The sequence below is a fragment of the Lithobates pipiens genome, unplaced genomic scaffold, assembly GCF_037356315.1.
Source record: "Lithobates pipiens isolate NorthernLeopardFrog02 unplaced genomic scaffold, aLitPip1_a1.2 Scaffold_19, whole genome shotgun sequence".
Lineage (NCBI taxonomy): Eukaryota > Metazoa > Chordata > Amphibia > Anura > Ranidae > Lithobates > Lithobates pipiens.
In genome coordinates this window covers 552,927,397-552,947,407 of record NW_027507764.1, presented here as the reverse complement: position 1 = coordinate 552,947,407, position 20,011 = coordinate 552,927,397, and the positions used below count along the sequence as shown (strand labels likewise).

Sequence of the window (20,011 nt, the reverse complement as noted above, 5' to 3'; positions counted from 1 at the left end):
ATGCTGGCACATGTTCAGAGATATGGCCTGGTTTAGCTGGAAAAAAGGGAAGGGTTTATTGAAAAGGAAAAACTAAACTAAAAATTTATATTGAAAAATTAAAACTGATCTGCAGCTGAAATACATATAAGTAAACTTTTTTTTAAATTGTCAGAGGCATTTTTAAGTCTGTTGAGAAATTCTTGTGATCCCGGCTTCCTGACAGATAGCTCAGCCAACTACCTGATCTCAGACTGAACTAAACTGAAAGTGATTGTAAAGGGAAAAATATAAAAAAATAAATAAACAAAATAACAAACATGTCATACTTCCCTGCTCTGTGTAATAGTTTTGCACAGAGCAGCCCCTGATCCTCCTTTTCTGGGGTCTCCTTTGGCCGCACCTGGCCCATCTCCACTGCTGAGTGCCCTGAAAGCAAGCAGTTTGCTATGGGGGCACTCATGCAGGCTCCCTCCCAAGCCACACAGAGTGCGACTCCACCTCACTGGCTGTGATTGACAGCAGCATGAGCCAATGGCTCCCAATGATGCCTCTGAGCAAATGAGTAGAGAGAAAGAGCAGCAATGCTCTTGTGTACATCACTGGATCGACATCAGGCTCTAGTAAGTAGAAAAGGGGGGCTGGGAGAGAGCTGCACACAAGTTTTTTTACCGTAATGGACAGAAGGCATTCTGGCTTTAGAACCAAAACAGCTTGGTACAGCAACAAACCACCGGCATTGTTCCTTTTTGTTACCATGTACATATGTGCACTGTGCAAAATGTACAGCCCCTTCTCCTAGTAGTGCTGTACAGGAGATTACAGGATATCAAAACTATTTGGGGTGTGTGTATATGTGTATATATATGTATATATATATATATATATATATATGTGTATATATATATATATATATATATACACACACACACACACATATAGTTTGAGTCCTAATCTTTTGACTAAAATGGCATTTTAGTATTTGTCGTATTTTAGTCATCTGAACTGTTGTGATTTTGGTTGTATTTTATAATATTGCATGGTGTGTGTGTGTGTGTATATATATATATATATATATATATATATATATATATATATATATATATATATATATATATATATATATATATATATATATATATAGATAGATAGATGCATACATACACACATATATACTGTATAGTCGGAGCCGTGATGTCACTAGGCTCCCACCCACCTCTACACTCCCCTTGTGCTGGCAGTACGAACCTCACACTTGTTATACTAGATTCGCACAAGGGACACAGAGTGCGTTCTGGGCAGAAGCATGTGGTGTGAAGCCCTGTATGCTCATGCATGAGATAAGGAAATGATCCGTCACTCACAGCATGGGGGAAAAAAAAATAAAAAATCAGACACCTATTTTTCTGTTTATCTGTTTATCTGTTTTTATCTTACTGAAAAAAAAGAGGATTGCTCTTTGTGGCAAGACTGGGCACAGATGACATGACATACTATACTCTACAAGGTACAATAGTTAATTAAAAAATAATAATTCAGGTTTACATCCACTTTAAGTGCAGGTACCCTGTACCATTCCTTTGAAAACGGTTCTGTACAAATACACAGTGAAGGAAATTGCTTTGCTGCATTTAAGGTTTAAAAACAACCCTAAAACATTAACTTAGTTACACAGCAGCAGAGCGCTCCTCCCGTCGGGGTGGGGGGTTCATGCACAAGTCAATCAGCGGGTTACCTCTCAATGGATGTCCCCCGCTGGCACCAACTGATCAGTGAGGAGAGAGAGGCTGAATGAAGCTCTGCCTTGCGTACATAGGAAGCACAAGGGAAGTGATGGATGCAAAGCAGGGAAAGAAAATGCATCAAATCCCTTAGTAAAAGCACCGCACACAGTACACAAAAACACAGATTAGGCACACACTTAACCCACTGATCGCCCTAGGTGTTTAACCCCTTCCCAGCCAGTGTCATTAGTACAGTGACAGTGCATATTTTTAGCACTGATCACTGTCTTAGTGTCACGGGTTCCCACAAAGTGTCAGTTACTGTCAGATTGCCGGTCACAATAACGCAGTCCCGCTATAAGTTGCTGATCGCCACCATTACAAGTCAAAAAAATAATAATAATTGAAATTGCAGTATAAATCTCATAGTTTGTAGATGCTATAAAAAACTTTAGCAGAAAAAAATCAATATACTTTTTTTATTTTTTTAAACAAAAATATGTAGCAGAATACATATTGGATCAAATTTATGAAGGAATTTGATTTTTTACATTTTTTTTTTGGATGGGTTTTATAGCAGAAAGTAAAAAATATCTTTTTTTTGTTTGTTTATAGCCCAAAAAAAATAAAAATAAAATAAAATAATGCAGTGCTGATCAAACAACACCAAAAGAAAGCTCTATTTGTGGGGGAAAGAAATGACAAATTTTATTTAGGTACAGGGTTGCACAACCAGGCAATTATCAGTTAAAGTAATGCGGTGACGTATCGCGAACAATGGCCTGGTCATGGGGGGGGGGGGATAAATCTTCCAGAGGTCAATACTGGGAATGAAGAGCACAACCCCATCCCTTCAGGTTTCCATGACCTCGGGGCCTACAGGTTCCTTACATAACTGAAATTGGTACAGTGTATGGCCATGTTGGGTAATAGACAATGAAAGAAATCCAAGGCCAGGGTCATACCTGACTGGAGCCTCCATCAAAGCTGTCAGGGAGGAACTTGAGCTGGCGCACACTCCGCACCGTACTGGGCATCTGGAGGACTCGGAATAGCTGCTTGGAGGTCAGACACCACAAATGTACATTGTTGGATTTTCCTCCAGCTGCCAACATCCTTCCGTCCCTGAAAACAAAATAATGTTACCAGTATAGGTCAGCTTACACAGGGGAAACCTATTATAAGCAAATATAGCAACAGCTAAGAGCTGCACGATTAATCGTCAAAAATCGTTATTGCGGATATTGACTAAAGTGTTTTCCGATTATTTCTATGCAAAGAATTCGCTCTGCTCTTCTGAAGCCACAGAAATCAAAAGAAAGGAAAGAAAAAAACCGGACAGTCTGCCAAGAATCAAAACAATCTTTATCTGTTGAACTTAAGTATAAACATTGTAACAATTTGTCAATGGAATAGACTTTGTGTGTAAGTGAGGAAAGTTTAACCACTTAAACACTAAAGCCCCATACACACTATCAGATTTTCTGCTGATTTCTTCCGATTTACCAAAAACTGATTGCATACAAATTGAAACTCCTAAGGTTTGACCTCATATTATATGGTTTTGGTAAATCTGAAGGAAAAAAAAAAAAACAGTAGAAAATCTGATAGTGTGTATGGGGCTTTAACCCTTTTCTGACATTGGTTGGTTACAAGTTAAAATATTTTTTTTTTTCTAGAAAATGACTTAGAACACCCAAACATATATATATATATTTTTTTTTTAGTAGACACCCTAGAGAATAAAATTGTGGTTGTTGTAAAATTTTATGTCACACTGTATTTGCGCAGAGCTCGTTCAAATTCTATTTTTTTTTTATTACTTTCATGAATTAAAAAAATAAAATTAAAATTAACCAGTAAAGTTAGCCATTTTTTTGGATAATGTGCAAAATTTTACGTTACGAGAATCGTGATCTTTTTATTCTAAGCAAAAAAATCGCGATTCTCATTTTGGCCAGAATTGTGCGGCTCTACAACACCTTCAGAAAATTCCATTTGTGTCATTGTTCAGAATTCGTTTTTTTTATTGCATATTTTATTTTAGAGTGACAACGCTGTCCTCCTCTTTGTAATGTAAGCAAATCATGGCTGGTGGAAAGGGGTGTACATTGTGCAAACAGCAGATCACTGTTGGTAATACCTAAATGAGATGCCGCACCTCCATGACTGAAAGGACTGAAAATTTAATTAATGAAAAAGGGACAGGCCAGGGACAGTCAGACTGGGGAGGAAAGATCTAGAGGATGATGGACATCCTCCGGCCAGGAAATGAGGCTGCTGACTTGCTACAACTTCTAATACACTCTGTGTGCAGCCCGCAGTGTACAGTAAAATTAGACTAAGTGTTATTAGTAGAGGAGAGGAGACTGTACAACTCTGCAAAATTAAAGGGAAACCTGGAGGTCATCTTTAACCACTTAAGGACCGAGCCTCTTTTTGAGATTGTTGTTAAGTTAAAAAACATTTTTCTTTGCTAGATAATTACAAAAAAAATATGTATAATGTTTGGGGGGTTCTAACACCCTAGAGAATAAATGGCGGTTGTTGCAATGCTTTCTGTCACACCACATTTGCGCAGCGGTCTTACAAGCGCACTTTCTTGTGGGAAAAAAATACACTTTTTTTTTTAATTAAAAAAGACAACTCTAAAGCTAGCCCAATTTTTATTTTTTATATTGTGAAAGATAATGTTACGCTGAGTAAATTGATAACAAACATGTCACGCAACATTGCGCCCGCTCGTGGAATGGTGACAAACTTTTACCATTAAAAATCTCCATAGACAATTAAAAAATTCTACAGGTTGCATGTTTTGAGTTGAAGAGGAGGCTAGAATTATTGCTCTTACTCTACCGATCGTGGCGATACCTCACTTGTGTGGTTTTAATACCGTTTTCATATGCGGGCACTACTCACGTATGCGCTCTCTTCTGAACGCAAGCTCAGCAGGACGGGGTGTGTTTTTTTTTTTTTTTTTTTTTTTTTTAACTTATTTTACCTTTCATTTTTACACTGTTCTTAAAAAAATAGTTGTGTTACTTTTATTCCTATTACAATGTAAACATCCCTTGTAATAGAAAAAAAAGCATGACAAGACCGTAAGTGGCGGCTCCCGTGCGCATGCGCGGGAGTGACGTCATCGCTGCTCCAGCGCTGTGAGTGGCCGGAGCAGCGATACCCAGAAAAAGATGGAAGCTCCGGACTACAGGGCAAAGCGGTGACATCGCTGGCTCCTATGTCAGGTAAGCGACACATAATGGGCTACTATGCAATGCATAGTAGTCCATTATGCTTTACCTTTGCAGGGAGACAAAGAGGAAGTAAACGCATCAGGGTTTACTTCTTTAAATTTGAAATCTAGGGTCAAAAAGACCTCAGATCTCATTTTTACACTAAAGTGCAATAAAAAAAAATAAAAAAAATAAAAAGGCTCTTTAAGAGCTGTGGGTGGAAGTGACGCTTTGACGTCGCTTGCGCCCTGCAATGTTATGGAGACGGGTGGAGGCCATCTTCCCCTCACTCAACTCCATACCCAGCAAATGGGCCCTCTCCCGTCACCAATAAAACTGATCTTGTGACAAATGCGCCACAGAGACCACTATTATCGGAAAGTGGACCACCGGCTGAAGAAGAGGATAGCAGGGTTATGGGAGCTAGCTGCTGCCACAACAACGATATCCCTCTTCAACGTTAGGACATATATGAGCCAATTTTTAATCCTCATGCTGCTAACATTAGTAAAAAGATAGGAAAGTTTATCAATAGACTTATTTTTTTTATTTATTTTTTTAACATTTCTTCAGTTACTCTCTGGTTTCCTGCCTAGGCAAATGTCGTCATACATTGCACGAGTCTTCAGGAGAGGAGGAGGAGTTTTTGCAGCTAAGCACACCCTCTTGCCTGGATGCCTGAGCTAAGGACAGATGGATTTGAGGAAGTAAATGCTACAGGAATCACCTGCCCTTACTCAAGATGGCCGCAGCCAGAAACGCTAAGTGATGTGTTTCACTGTGATTTCTCAGCAAAATAAAGCATGAATGGATGGTTAAATTTGCCTTGTATATTAAAAATTAACCAAATAGTGTTTTTGTTGAATAGTGCTGGAGTGAAGATCCGCTTTAAAGTATTTAAAAACCCTCACCTTGTAAAACAACCCATTCAGTTTAAAATAGAAATGAAAGGCAATATGTATACATATAAAAAAAAAAAATTACAAATACCACCCCCTCCCTTTTTTTTTTTTATAATTGATCACTGAGCCTCTGTTCTCAGCTGTGTAAGGAGCTCAGAGAGCTAGAGAAGTAGAAACAGCAGTACGCTGATCTTCCCAGTGAATGACTGTGTAGGCGTGACAGGTCTGATCATTGGAGGAGAGCAGACTGAGTTCTCATCACAGCCATAAAACTGACCATACTGTGTTCTCCTGTTTAGTGTGACCAGTTTTGAATAGGAAAGCAAAGGGACTGGCAGGAACACCAGGGATTTCACTCAAAGGAAGCATTACAAGGAGAGCAGGATACTTTTATAATACAAGTACACACCAGGAATATGAAATGTTGGGGGTAACAAATTCTCTAACCTCTTCTATAGCTGAATGACGGCTACAGCGCGGGCACACCTTGCCTGGAGGGTGTCATCTGACATCCTCACATGATTATGCTTCCAGCACGCCCCCTGCAGCGTGCATTGGCAGTGATCTGTGATGGCTGTGTCCTTTGGACACAGTTGATTACAGATCAGAGTTAAGAGCCAATCACAGCGGCTTTTTACCATGTGATCAGCTGTTCCTAATCGCAGCTGATTACAGGCAAATCCTGTTTAAACTGTTATCAGTAATCCTCTCCTCACGCTGACAGCACGAGAGGAGAGATGATAAGAGCCAATCCACACAGGGGCCATCTACACTGATAATCATTGTCTCGATTATCAGTGCAGGCCCAACAGTGCTTTTCATAAAGCCTGGAAGCACTCCTCTTCTAATACACCTGTAAATAATTGTGTGTGTATGAACCAACATAGAGGTACTTTTATAGGCTGAACAAAAAAAAAAAATCCCTGGCCACAGGCCCCGTCATACCTTGTAACATCAAAGGCCTTGTATCGCACTATGGACCCATCCTCGGGAGGCGGAAGCTGGTATTTGCAGGTAAGAGTATCGCTTTCCCAAGCAAAGATGGAATTGTCCTTAAAACAGCTCAGGATTGTATTACTTAGCGGAAGAAAAAATACCTATGGAAATAAAAATGACAGAAGAGTCAAAAAAATGTATTCAAAAAATGATCTACAATTGTTTTCAAATGGCCAACCTCAGTAAAGACTGACACTTATGTTTGAGTGCCAGTGGGGGGAAAATCACCTGTTGAACTATTTGGAGCAAATCCCATTGATGCCGTTGTTGGGATTGGACAAGTTTAGGTCTACAATAAAAATGTCAACGCTCTCTGTAGCTAAATTTTCCAATAGTTAAAGTGGTATTAAACCAAAATATTTATTATATTGCAGCTTACCAATCATTAGATGTTGTGGCTGCATTCGTTTTCTTTTCTATGACCTTTTTCCCCTATGTTTTTACCTGGAGATCTGGCCAGTAACACACCTCCTGTATAGGAGTGAGACACCACTCTGGAGGAATGAGCACAGGCGGCACTGGGAACAGCAGCATTGTCAGCCTGTATTGGCGGATTTAGATTTACACTGAAGACAAATTCCAGCTAATACTTTATAATCAGTTACAGCAAACAGTTTTTCTCCTTCTGGTATAAAGGTTCTGCATGAATATATAAATGATGATCATCATTTTAGGCACCCCTGCCAGAGTTAATCGGTTTGTCTCATCCGCGTAAACTGGTACGTTCTGCTGGAGAGCTTGTGAAAAAAGATTTACTGGCTGGATCACCAGATGAAAATAGAATAAAGAAAGCCTTAAAAAAAAAAAAAAAAAAAAAAAAAAAAGGAAACCAAAACACCCATCACATCTAAAAATAGATAAGCTGCAATACAATGTATTTGCTTTTTGGTTTAATATAATTAAGTGATTCACCAGATCACACATAAATTGCCACCCACCCTTGGTGATACATAGAATAAACCTCAAAAAATTGGATTATATGGGCATTATATTATATTATATATCCACCCCCATTAAATCATACTCTGCAGCTATTACCTTTGTACCACCCCTCCTTTTAGAATGTAAGCTCTATGAGCCGGGCCCTCCTGTACCTTTTGTATTGAACTGTACTGTAATTGTGTTGTCCCCACTATAAATTGCAAAGTGCTGCGTAAAATGTTGGCGCTATATAAACTGTGTATAATAAAATATATATACATTCATACATTATATATATATATACACACACACATACATACACACACATACACACTTTTTTTTTTTATTGACCATAAAATCCAATTTTTTGGAGGTTTATTCTCTGCTTTTTGGTTTAATACCAGTTTAATTTATTGTACTATAATGGAATGACTATTGTTGAAGGGGAAGGGTTCCATCATTTCACTATTTTAATGGCCACAGCAGTTAAATGCAATTGAGTATATCATCAGTGAAAAGATAAGAAATTGGCATGTGTTTTAATTGACCAGCAACCGCACAAAACTTATTTTTATTAACTAAAAGGTGGTTTCAGTTGAACGTAAATTGCTGAGCATTTTCTGTAAATGTTATGTTGACACTGAGGCTATCTGCATGGTTGTTTGGGATGAAAAACCCAAAGAATTTAAAACTAGGAGTTCAGCAGCCAGGAAAAGTAGCATTTTTTTGTAGGCAATCAGCAAAATGTCTTCATTATATTTTCATGTCAAAGTTTAAGCTGTTGCGCGCGCCCCCCCCCCCCCCATAACACATATGTGCAGTGGCAAAAGGGTAGCCTTTAACGCCCACACATGTCAATTGGTGGCCAATGTTTCCAGCACAGAGCCTAAGATATCAAAGACAGCTCTCAGTTCCCACTAATGATTGGTAGCCGGTGGGACCGGCTCACGATCAAGTGACCACTGTGACAGCCAATTACAGTGGTCACATGATCGCTGATCTTTCCTTTTAACCACTTGCTGACCGCCCTATAGCACTTTTACTGCTACAGGGTGGCAGCTGTGCACAGGATCATGTATATATACATGTGATCCTGCACTTCTGCCTGCAGGGGGCATGTGCGCCGCTGGCAGGTCACTTCTGCTGTGATGATTCACAGCAGAAGCTGATCTGCGGGTGCCTGGGACCTAATGTAATCCTCTTCAACACCCGCTGATCATCAGTAAAACACAGAACTGAGATATGCCTATGTAAGCATGGCATATCTCAGTTTTGACAGAGGGGGGGTGGGTAGGGGGGGAAGGCAGGAGAGGGATGTGTTCCATGTGATGTATTCCGTGTCTCTGCAAGCTGGGACTAGAATCTCTTCACCTAGTGAAAGCAGCACACAGTGTCCCCAAAACACTGGCTAGGCACACAGTTAACCCTTTGATTGCCCTATATGTTAAACCCTTCCCAGCCAGTGTCAGTGCATATTTTTAGTACTGATCAGTGTATTAGTGTCACGGCTTCCAAAGAGTCAAAAGTGTCAGTGTTTGATTGTGTACAGAAATATCGCAGTCCCACTATAAGTCACTAATCGCCGCCATTTCTAGTATAAAAAAATAAATTTAAAATTCCATAAATACATCCCATAGTTTATAGACGCTATAACGTTTAAGTAAACAATATACGCCTATTAGTTTTTACCAAAAATATGTAGTAGAATACATATTGGCCTAAATTTCTGAAGAAATTAGATTACATTTTTTTTTTTGGGATGTGTTTTATAGCAGAATGTAAAAAAAAATGTTTTTTAAAAAACTGTCGGCCTTTTAAGGGCAAATAAATAAACACAGTGTTGATCAAATACCACCAAAAGAAATCTCTATTTGTGGGAAAAAAATAAAAATAAAAAAAAACTTCAATTTTGCTTGCGTACAGTGTCACACGACCGCGCAATTGTCAGTTAAAGTAACGCAGTGCCGTATCGCAAAAAATGGCCTGGTCATGAAGGGGGTAAATCTTCCGGAAGTGGTTAAAGGTTGCCAGAGCAAGCGGGAAGAGGTTAATATTTATCTCCCATGCCACATTTCAGTTGAATTTTTTTTTTTTTTATACTCCTAAGCATAATCCTTACCTTCTGTATTCCCACAGATTGGCGAACATTCAGCTTTCTCTTCCTCTGGAAGGTGTCCAGGTCCCAGAGCTGAGCGGTGTCACTGGATGTGGTGACGGCATAACGGCCAGAACCGTGTACAGAGATCGACGTGACTGTGGACTCGTGTCCGCGCATCCAGCTTACCAGTTCTTTGCTATCTATTAAAACATCCAGTGGATTATATATATTATTTGGTTAGGACTCATTCACACTAGAGGCTGGGGAGCGATAAAACCCCAGTGGTTGAGCCGTGCTTTTTATTGCCACATAAAATACCCCCTTTAGCTGCAGTGGTCAGAGGTGTTCACATGCCAACAACAGGAATTATATTCCCTGTCACAATACATTCAAGTGAAGGTTGCAACATGCTAATGTGGGAAAGCATGTGAGCGGAGACCAGTAACAATATCTACATGAGTTATGGCACCAACATCCTAAGTGGAAACATTTGGGAGATATGGGACTTTAAGGTGCAAAGCGACAAAATATAGATCAACAGTGTATAAAAAAAAAAAACATTTTTATTAAATGAACAAGGTCATAAAAAATTACATACAATACAATCATAGCTGAAGATGTGCGCAAAACATCCTATAAATGCCAATGATTTACTGTAGTCACGTCCATATTTTCTACTTGTTTCGCCATATGGCTTCTTCAGGAAAGAATGTGATGTTTCATTTATTTAGGTATGAAAACCTGTAATCCGACAACTTTGCTTGTGCAACAAAAAACAAAGAAAAATACAGATTAAAGCATCACATATACATACATTGTATCTTAAAGATCTATTGGGGTTTCTTGCCTTTCATATGAAGTGCAGCCATAAATGTTTAATAAGATACAGTGGGGGTTATTTACTAAAGGAAAATCCACTTTGCACTGCGAGTGCACTTGAAATTGCACTTGGAATTAAAGTCGCTGGAGATCCGAGGAAGACATGCAAGAAAAATAAAAAACAGCATTTTAGCTTGCACATGATTGGATGATAAAATCAGCAGAGCTTCCACTCATTTCAGATCTACCCCCTAGATTTAGAGCAAGTGCACTTGCAGTGCAAATTGGATTTGCCTTTCGTAAATAACCCCCAATGTATGTATATTTGATGCTTTAATCTGTAGTTTTTTTTGTTGCACAACCAAAGTTGTCGGATTACAGGTTTTCATACCTAAATAAATGAACCATCACGTTCTTTCCTGAAGAAGCCATATGGTGAAACATGTAGAAAAATATGGACGTGACTACAGTAAATCATTGTCATTTATAGGATGTTTTGCACACATCTTCGGCTATGATTATATTGCATGTAATGTTTTTATGACATTGTTCATTTAATAAAAATTGTATATTTTTTTTTAATACATTGTTGATCTACATTTTGTTGCTTTGCACCTTTAAAGTCCCACATCTCCCAAATGTTTCCACTCATACTAATGTGGGGTTGAAAAGGATGCCTCCTCACCGCCTGTCAAATGCACTCTGAAAAGTGATCCCAAAGCAGAAAGCTCTTCAAAGAGGAAGTGATTTTTAAGCTAATAAAGCCAGAAAACCATTCAAAACATAATGCAGTAGAATATAAAGAAACAACTGTGATGAGGCAATTAAACATGAAAGCTCACAATCAAACTACACAGATGTATCAAATAAAAGTGACTAAAAAAATAGGACTGCAGCTCCATGAAGCTAAAAGGTCTGCAAGCAGCACAAAGTACTTCACTGACACCATCTATAAACAGAGTGAGAGAAGGCACAATGAGTACCTTTATCAAAACACTTCACAGAATAATCTGCAAGAGCCACAAGAAACTCAGACTTCCTGTGCAGGGTAAACGCCAACGCTGTACAAGCCTGCATGGTTTTCTGGACCAGATCAAACCTAGCAGGGAGAAATGGAAGAAAGTCAAGTCTCATCCTCACAGGAAAATAATATACAGCATAACCACAAAGATACAAAGTGATTCCATTAAATATTTCTTGTTTTATATAAAAGTGATTGTATAGGCTTGTTAAAAAAGAAAAAACCAAACATGTTATACTTGCTTCCTCTGTGCAGTTGGTTTTGCAGAGAGTAGCCCAGATCCTCCTCTTCACTGGTCCCTCTTCGCTGCTCCTAGCCCCTCCCTCCTATCATTCCCTCAGCCAGCAGCTTGCTACAGGGGGCATCCAAGCCCAGTCATAGCTCTATTTATCCATTCAGACACGAAGCCCCAACCTGGGCCGGCCCCCTTCCCCAATTGGCTGACTGACTTTGATTGACAGCCACGGGAGCGAATGGAACTGCTGTTCTGTCTCAGCCAATCAGGCGGAGTGCCCAGGGTGGCTGAGGGGATTGTGAACATCGCTGGAGAGAGATGGGGTTCAGGTAGGTATTCAAGGGGGTGCTGCTACACACAGAAGTTTTTTTATTTTAATGCATAGAACGCAAAAACCTTCTGCCTTCACAACTCCTTCAACAGCAGCAGGACATGGCAAGCACTGTGATTGGTGTAACATCAGATGATCAACTTTTGAAACCCCTTTCTACCCTGGCCAACTTGCTCCCTTATATATGGCAAAGAGATTCTCTACCCAGACTATGCACACATTGGTGGTTACCCTGTTTCCCCTAAAATAAGACCTAGCATGATTGTCTGTGTTGGCTGAAATATAAGCCCTACCCTGTTTCCCTGAAAATAAGCCCTACAAGACTTTAACTTTAGGGCTTATTTGGGGGGTAGGGCTTATATTGCAGCCATCACCGACAATCACGCTAGGTCCTCTCTTAGGGGAAAGGGTATTTACGAAAGGCAAATCCACTTTGCACTGCAAGTGCACTTGGAAGTTCAGTCGCTCTCAATCTAAGGGGTAGATCTGAAATGAGTGGAAACTCTGCTGGTTTTATCATCCAATCATGTGCAAGCTAAAATGCTGTTTTTTATTTTCCTTGCATGTCCCCCTCGGATCTACTTCCAAGTGCACTTTCAGTGCAAAGTGGATTTTCCTTTAGTACATAACCCACATTGTGTACGGGCAGAAAAAGCACTTTAAAACAAGCCCTTATTCACCTCTGCAGTTATAAACATAGTGGAGAAATTCAGTTTAAAATTTCAGCTTTTTATTTTTATTTATTTTTTACTACTTTCTATTGCAGCAGAATCATGGGCACCTACCAGCCCTCCCATGTAAACACACAGCAGATGTTTCTAAGCTGTTAGAAACTGACAAAATTCCCACTTTAGGGAGATATTTGGGGATGAATTACTTTATCTTACAAGCAGCTAGAGGTCAGTGATGTCTTGTTTTTAAAGCGGTACTCACTACAAACAAAAATGTTATATGGCAGCTTACCAATTCTAAGATGTGGTGATGGCACAAGTTTTCAATTTTAAAGCCCCCCCCCCCCCCCCCATTTTAACCTTGTGATCCAGTCAGTAAGCCCCTAAACACTAGTCAGTAAATACTACAGAGAACTGATAATCATGTCATAACAATAGTAGAGAGCGCCCACTGCTGCCCCAGAGAGAAGATCTGCAATGTTTAATGCTTTCTATGCATTAAAGCGGGAGTGCACCTCAAAAAATAAATAAAAAAATATTAAAAGCCAGCAGCTACAAATACGGCAGCTGCTGACTTAATAAATGGATACTTACCTTTGCTGGAGTCCAGCGATGCTGGTAGCCGAAGCCGATCAATCGATCGGCTCTCGGCTACTGCCATCCTCGGAAGATGAGCGGAAGTTCCACATTTGGGTGGAACTCCGCTTTAAGATTAAAAAAGAAACCTTCTGTGTGCAGCAGCCTCCCTAATACTTACCTGAGCTCATCTTGATCCAGCAATGCTGCAGGGGTGTCTTGGCTGCCCCAGCACTCTCCCTCCCCATTGGCTAGGGTGGTGACACAGCGGCATTGGCTCCCACTGCTGTCAAAGTCAGTAAGCCAATGAGGAGAGAGGAGACAGGGCTGAACCATGGCTGTGTCTAAATGGACACACAGCAGTGGCTCTGCTCGGGTACCCCCATATCAACCTGCTTGCTGTGTGGGCACTAGGCAAAAGGGGAGGGCCCAGAAGCGCCTGCGAGAAACCCGAGAAGAGGAGGATGTGGGCTGCTCTGTGCAAAACCACTGCACAGAGGAGGGAAGTTTAACATGTTTGTTATTTTTCAAGGGAAAAAAAAAAAAGTATCGCTTTAACCCTTTCTCTGCCAGAGCCATTTGTGTTTTTTACAAAAATCATTTTAGACCCGAAGTTTATTTTAAACCCCCAAACCTAGCAGCTGGGAGTGCGTATAAAATAGTGGCAGTTATAAAAAGGGTTAAATGCTTGTTAAGTCTAGGCAGTAGAAAGGTAGAACAAGAGGATACATACAGTGCTTTGCAAAAGTATTCACCCCCCTTGACGTTTTACCTATTTTGTTACATTTCAGCCTTTAGTTCAATGTTTTTTTTAATCTGAATAATATGTTATGGATCAGAACACAATAGTCTAAGTTGGTGAAGTAAAATTAGAAAAATAAAATACATAAAACTATTTTTCAGAAATAAAAAAAACGATAATTGGCATGTGCGTATGTATTCACCCCCTTTGTTATGAAGCCCATAAAAAGCTCTGGTGCAACCAATTACCTTCAGAAGTCACATGATCAGTGAAATGATGTCCACCTGTGTGCAATCTAAGTGTCACATGATCTGTCATTACATATAAAACATCTTTTTGAAAGGCCCCAGAGGCTGCAACACCTAAGCAAGAGGCACCACTAACCAAACACTGCCATGAAGACCAAGGAACTCTCCAAACAAGTAAGGGACAATGTTGTTGAGAAGTACAAGTCAGGGTTAGGTTATAAAAAAAAATACCCAAAATCTTTGATGATCCCTAGGAGCATCAAATCTATCATAACCAAATGGAAAGAACATGGCACAACAGCAAACCTGCCAAGAGACGACCGCACACCAAAACTCACAGACCGGGCAAGGAGGACATTAATCAGAGAGGCAGCACAGAGACCTAAGGTAACCCTGGAGGAGCTTCAGAGTTCCACAGCAGAGACTGGAGTATCTGTACATAGGAGGACAATAAGCCGTACGCGCCATAGAGTTGGGCTTTATGGCAGAGAGGCCAGAAGAAATACATTACTTTCAGCAAAAAACAAAATGGCACGTCTTGAGTTTGCGAAAAGGCATGTGGGAGACTCCCAAAATGTATGGAGGAAGATGCTCTGGTCTGATGAGACTAAAATTTAACTTTTTGGCCATCAAAGAAAACGCTATGCCTGGCAAAAACCCAACACATCACATCACCCAAAGAACACCATCCCCACTGTGAAACATGGTGGTGGCAGCATCATGCTGTGGGATGTTTTTCAGCAGTCGGGACTGGGAAACTGATCAGAGTTAAGGGGAGAGATGGATGGTGCTAAATACAGAGATATTCCTGAGAAAAACCTGTACCACTCTGTGTGTGATTTGAGGCTAGGATGGAGGTTCACCTTCCAGCAGGACAATGACCCCAAACACACTGCTAAAGCAACACTTGAGTGGTTTAAGGGGAAAACATGTAAATGTGTTGGAATGGTCTAGTCAAAGCCCAGAACTCAATCCAATGGAAAATCTGTGGTCAGACTTAAAGATTGCTGTTCACAAGTGCAAACCACCAATAATACAGCTTCTTCCACAATCTCCTAGACTTTAAATTGGAACTTTAGTCAGAAAATTAAGTCCTGCTAGAGCACTTCAGGCTGACCCCTTTTGCAGGTATAGCTATGTAAAACATTACAAATAAATGCCTATGCTGTTTAAAATTCAGTAATACACTGTCTCACCCTACTCTGCACATGCTTAGTTGCTCTCCATTTTTCTGTACTGTGCTGAAAATGTAGAAGCCGATCTGTTGAGAGCCTAAAGATTTACTGCTGCTCATGGGCTCTGGGCTTCAGCAAAATGGCAACCTCCAGGAAGAAGAAACAGGAACAATACTGGACACAATTTAGGAGCACACTCTAATTTTGGCAGAATAATTATTAATGGATGTTCCTTGCTACAGAACAATATTTTTTAACAAGTTTTTATTGGCAGAGCTCTGCTTTACTAAGCATTCATCCCTCGCAGTGATGGAGGCAATGGTATTTTTCTTTTATTGTGCCCAGAGTTGGGCTTTAACTTTGTGCAGTTTCTAAGTGCTTAATAAAGGGCATTGACCAAGCAATCATCGGCTTCACTTGTTGCCTAGACAGGCTATTTAATAATTTACATATTAGCAGGACGGTCTGAGAGCCTCTCACCTGTTTGTGTTTAGGTTGAACAGATAGATATTTCCTAAGTGATCCCCGGCAAGGAAGCAATCACCAACTTCATCAAACGCGACTTGCAGAAACCGCTTTGTCTGGGTGTGAGAATCTGCCGCTCCATGCATTAGATTTACTATAATCCTGTACAGGAAAAGAAAAACCAAGATACACGGGTAAATTCATAGTATAGCATTCAAATCAATACACGCTGCAATACAGAGACCAACAATGATTTGGATGCTGTAAAAAAAAAATGCAAGAAAAATGCATCTTTAAATCATTTATGCACACAAAAATATACTTATAGTATGAAAATCTTTGCTGTAGCATGCAATGATGTTGTATCTTATGCTTACCTCCACCCACCCCCAATCTTTGTATGGAAATGGTGGTACCACCAACCATGCTTGGGGATCATGTCACCACAGAGTGGTACTGTGGATACGAGAAGTATATAGTGCCACGTGACAATTAATTGGAATTTGTAAACAAAAATAGGTTTAAATTAAACATTGATTACAAAAACATACAAGACAATTGCATTAAAATTCATTGGCTATTCACAAAAATGTCTTGAATCAAACACCACACCACCTACATAATGTATAAAGTAATATGCTATGACCATCCCAACTCAGCTCAAAATCACAACGGCAAGTATATGCCGATTAATTGTCCCCATAATTGGCGCGGGGGGGGGGGGGGGGGGGCGGGCACCAGCCCATCCACTGACACCAATGATGGGGGGCGCACCAGCCCGTGCGCTGACACCGACGGGGGGCGCACCAGCCCGTGCGCTGACACCGACGGGGGGCGCACCAGCCCGTGCGCTGACACCAATGAAGGTGCGCACCAGCCCGTGCGCTGACACCAATGAAGGTGCGCACCAGCCCGTGCGCTGACACCAATGAAGGTGGGCACCAGCCCGTGCGCTGACATCAATGACGGAGAGCACCAGCCCATGCGCTGACATCAATGACGGAGAGCACCAGCCCATGCGCTGACACCAATGACGGCGAGCACCAGCCCATGCGCTGACACCAATGACGGAGAGCACCAGCCCATGCGCTGACACCAATGACGGAAAGCACCAGCCCATGCGCTGACACCAATGACGGAGAGCACCAGCCCATGCGCTGACACCAATGACGGAGAGCACCAGCCCATGCGCTGACACCAATGACGGAGAGCACCAGCCCATGCGCTGACACCAATGACGGAGAGCACCAGCCCATGCGCTGACACCAATGACGGAGAGCACCAGCCCATGCGCTGACACCAATGACGGAGAGCACCAGCCCATGCGCTGACACCAATGACGGAGAGCACCAGCCCATGCGCTGACACCAATGACGGAGAGCACCAGCCCATGCGCTGACACCAATGACGGAGAGCACCAGCCCATGCGCTGACACCAATGACGGAGAGCACCAGCCCATGCGCTGACACCAATGACGGAGAGCACCAGCCCATGCGCTGACACCAATGACGGAGGGCACCAGCCCATGCGCTGACACCAATGACGGAGAGCACCAGCCCATGCGCTGACACCAATGACGGAGGGCACCAGCCCATGCGCTGACACCAATGACGGTGGGCACCAGACCATGCGCCAACAATGATGGTGGGCTCCAGACCATCTGCTGACACCAATGACAGTGGGGGCCAGCCCATGAGCCGACACCAATGAAGGGGGGGGGGCACCAGCCCATGCGCCGACACCAATAACGGGGGGGGGGGGATACACCAGCCCATGCGCTGACACCAATGACAGGGGGCGCCAGCCCATCTGCTGACACCAATGATGGAGCACTATTCTGCCCATTAAAATTAATGATGGGGCACTATTCCCCCCACTGACACTAAAGCATTTGCCACTCCCATTGGCCACAGCCCGGCCCCCCTAAAGGACAGTAAACTGACCCATTGTTTAGAAAGTTTGGTGACCCCTACGGTAAAGGTTTTCTCTAACGTCTTTTTGCATTCCAATTAAAAATAAAATACAATGGTTTCAAAATATCAAATGCATTACTCCTTACCCATCGCTAGAGATCGGCGTGGGCTTCCTGTGCCAGATCTTGCCCGTCTCTCTGCTGCCCAAATCGGTGGTCTGCATGATGCCGCACTGTACGCGGTGATCTCCAACAGATACGATTCCTCCAAAGTAATCAGAAGTGGAATATAAACAAACTCAGCTACTCCCACTATGCAAGAGTGTTTGAAAGTGAACGCTGAAATATAAAAATGTTGGTATCAACGACCTCCGAGCGTGTGTGTAACTGGAACCCGGCTGTGCCCGGTGTTAAAGCTGCATCCTGCGGTGTGTATTGGGTGACAGTACCAGGTCTATTTCACCAGTACTGGTCTATATCTATACTGGGATGTGCTATAGAACTGTACAGGCCTATAGCAATGCTGCAAGCTGGTACACAGCTGTGTGTCCATGCAGCACTTCCATCACTGTGTGTTTACGCTCCTTGGGTCACAGCACAGTGCACACCTGCCTTGATCCATGAAGACACTCAGTGTGCTGGACGTGTCACACCGCAGCATGTACAACAGATTGTGTACACACAGGATGTGCGAGTGTGCAGCAAAGCTAAATGGAGCACAGCGAGCCTGTATTCTAGTTGTACGCTGGCCTGGGAACGTGCCGGCGCTGTCAAATGTTTGCAGCAGCTGTAAAGAAGTTTCCAGCAGTGTGTATGAGGCAGATATCCCCAGATACCACTATTGTGGGTCTGTGTGTGTCCATACACAATGGTTGTGCAGTGTGAGGAGCTGCAGAGGAGTTGTGTTCTTCCTTGTATATGGTGTGTGTGTGTAGAAAGCAGTGTGTGGGGAACAGATACAGGTTGTGGGTCTGTGCTAAATACTAGTAAGCGTGTGTAGATAAAGCAGTTGTGTATTGCAATGTCTATATCCCTGGCTGTGTGTCCTCCCAGCTGTGTATTGCAATGTCCGCAGTCCTGGCTGTCTCTTGCCCAGTGTGTGTGTGTGTTGCTCGGAGTTACACTAAGCCCCGCCCATCGCACGCTACACCTGAGCTGCCGCGCTCTACAGCGGGAACTTCAAACTTCCCTGTATCCTCCGCTCCGCCCACACATGTGACCTATCCCTCCGCCCCGCCCACACAGGTGACATCCCTCCGGTCTCCAAAAAACGGCAGCGGCTCATTATAGTCTTTTTTTTTCTTACTCCGTGCAGCAAAGTATGCATGGGCAAATTTATCCTCATAAAATTAAAAACTATGTAATTTTATATTTACTTCAGTGACAGTTTAGCTAAGGGCGGAGAAAACATGTTTGCGTTAGCCATGTTTACTGATGGCAGCTTGCCAGTAGTAGAATTCATAGTGACCAAGTGTCAAGCTTTATTACCACTGTATCGTCAGATTAGGCGACCCGTAAGAATGTGTAACGGAAGTGACGATTCGTTGTGGCCATCTTGCTATACCCCTCACTCCTCCATAGTAAGCATACACTAAGAATAGGGGAAGCGGACATCTTGTTACACCCACTGGAGTTTTGTTTTTGCATGTATTTTTAACAGTAAACCGAGTTTATATAGTGAAATACAATACTAAGAACTCCGTTTAAATATTTAGATGTTGAATTTTAAAAGCAGCCAACTTCTGTCAGATTAGCAAAGCTGAAGGACATCCTGTAGTGTACTGGTATCATGTAGGCGGAGCCGCTGTATTGAAACCTACAAGTGTGGGCGGAGCTTTGGAGGCTGGGTTCAGCTGCTATATACCACCTATATACTTGCTAGATCAGGATTATGAGGACTCCAAAGCATTTCTGTCAAATAGCAGGAAAGACCTTCGGATTTTCAGATTGTGTGGAAGTTTG

At 41.9% G+C, this 20,011-nt stretch overlaps 1 protein-coding gene across 1 annotated transcript in view; it reads right to left on the bottom strand.

Annotated features, from left to right (window-relative positions):
- Positions 1-19,250, bottom strand: part of TBC1D31 (TBC1 domain family member 31) — a 65,536-nt gene extending 46,286 nt beyond the window's left edge. The window contains exons 1-6 of the mRNA XM_077493285.1: positions 18,197-19,250; positions 16,152-16,298; positions 11,656-11,771; positions 9,875-10,053; positions 6,784-6,935; positions 2,669-2,828 (exon numbers count right to left, since the gene is read on the bottom strand). Of these exons, the coding sequence (XP_077349411.1) occupies positions 2,669-2,828; positions 6,784-6,935; positions 9,875-10,053; positions 11,656-11,771; positions 16,152-16,298; positions 18,197-18,273 (831 nt within the window). The 5' untranslated portion in view covers positions 18,274-19,250. The remainder of the gene's footprint in view (positions 1-2,668; positions 2,829-6,783; positions 6,936-9,874; positions 10,054-11,655; positions 11,772-16,151; positions 16,299-18,196) is intronic.
- Positions 19,251-20,011: the final 761 nt, after the last annotated feature.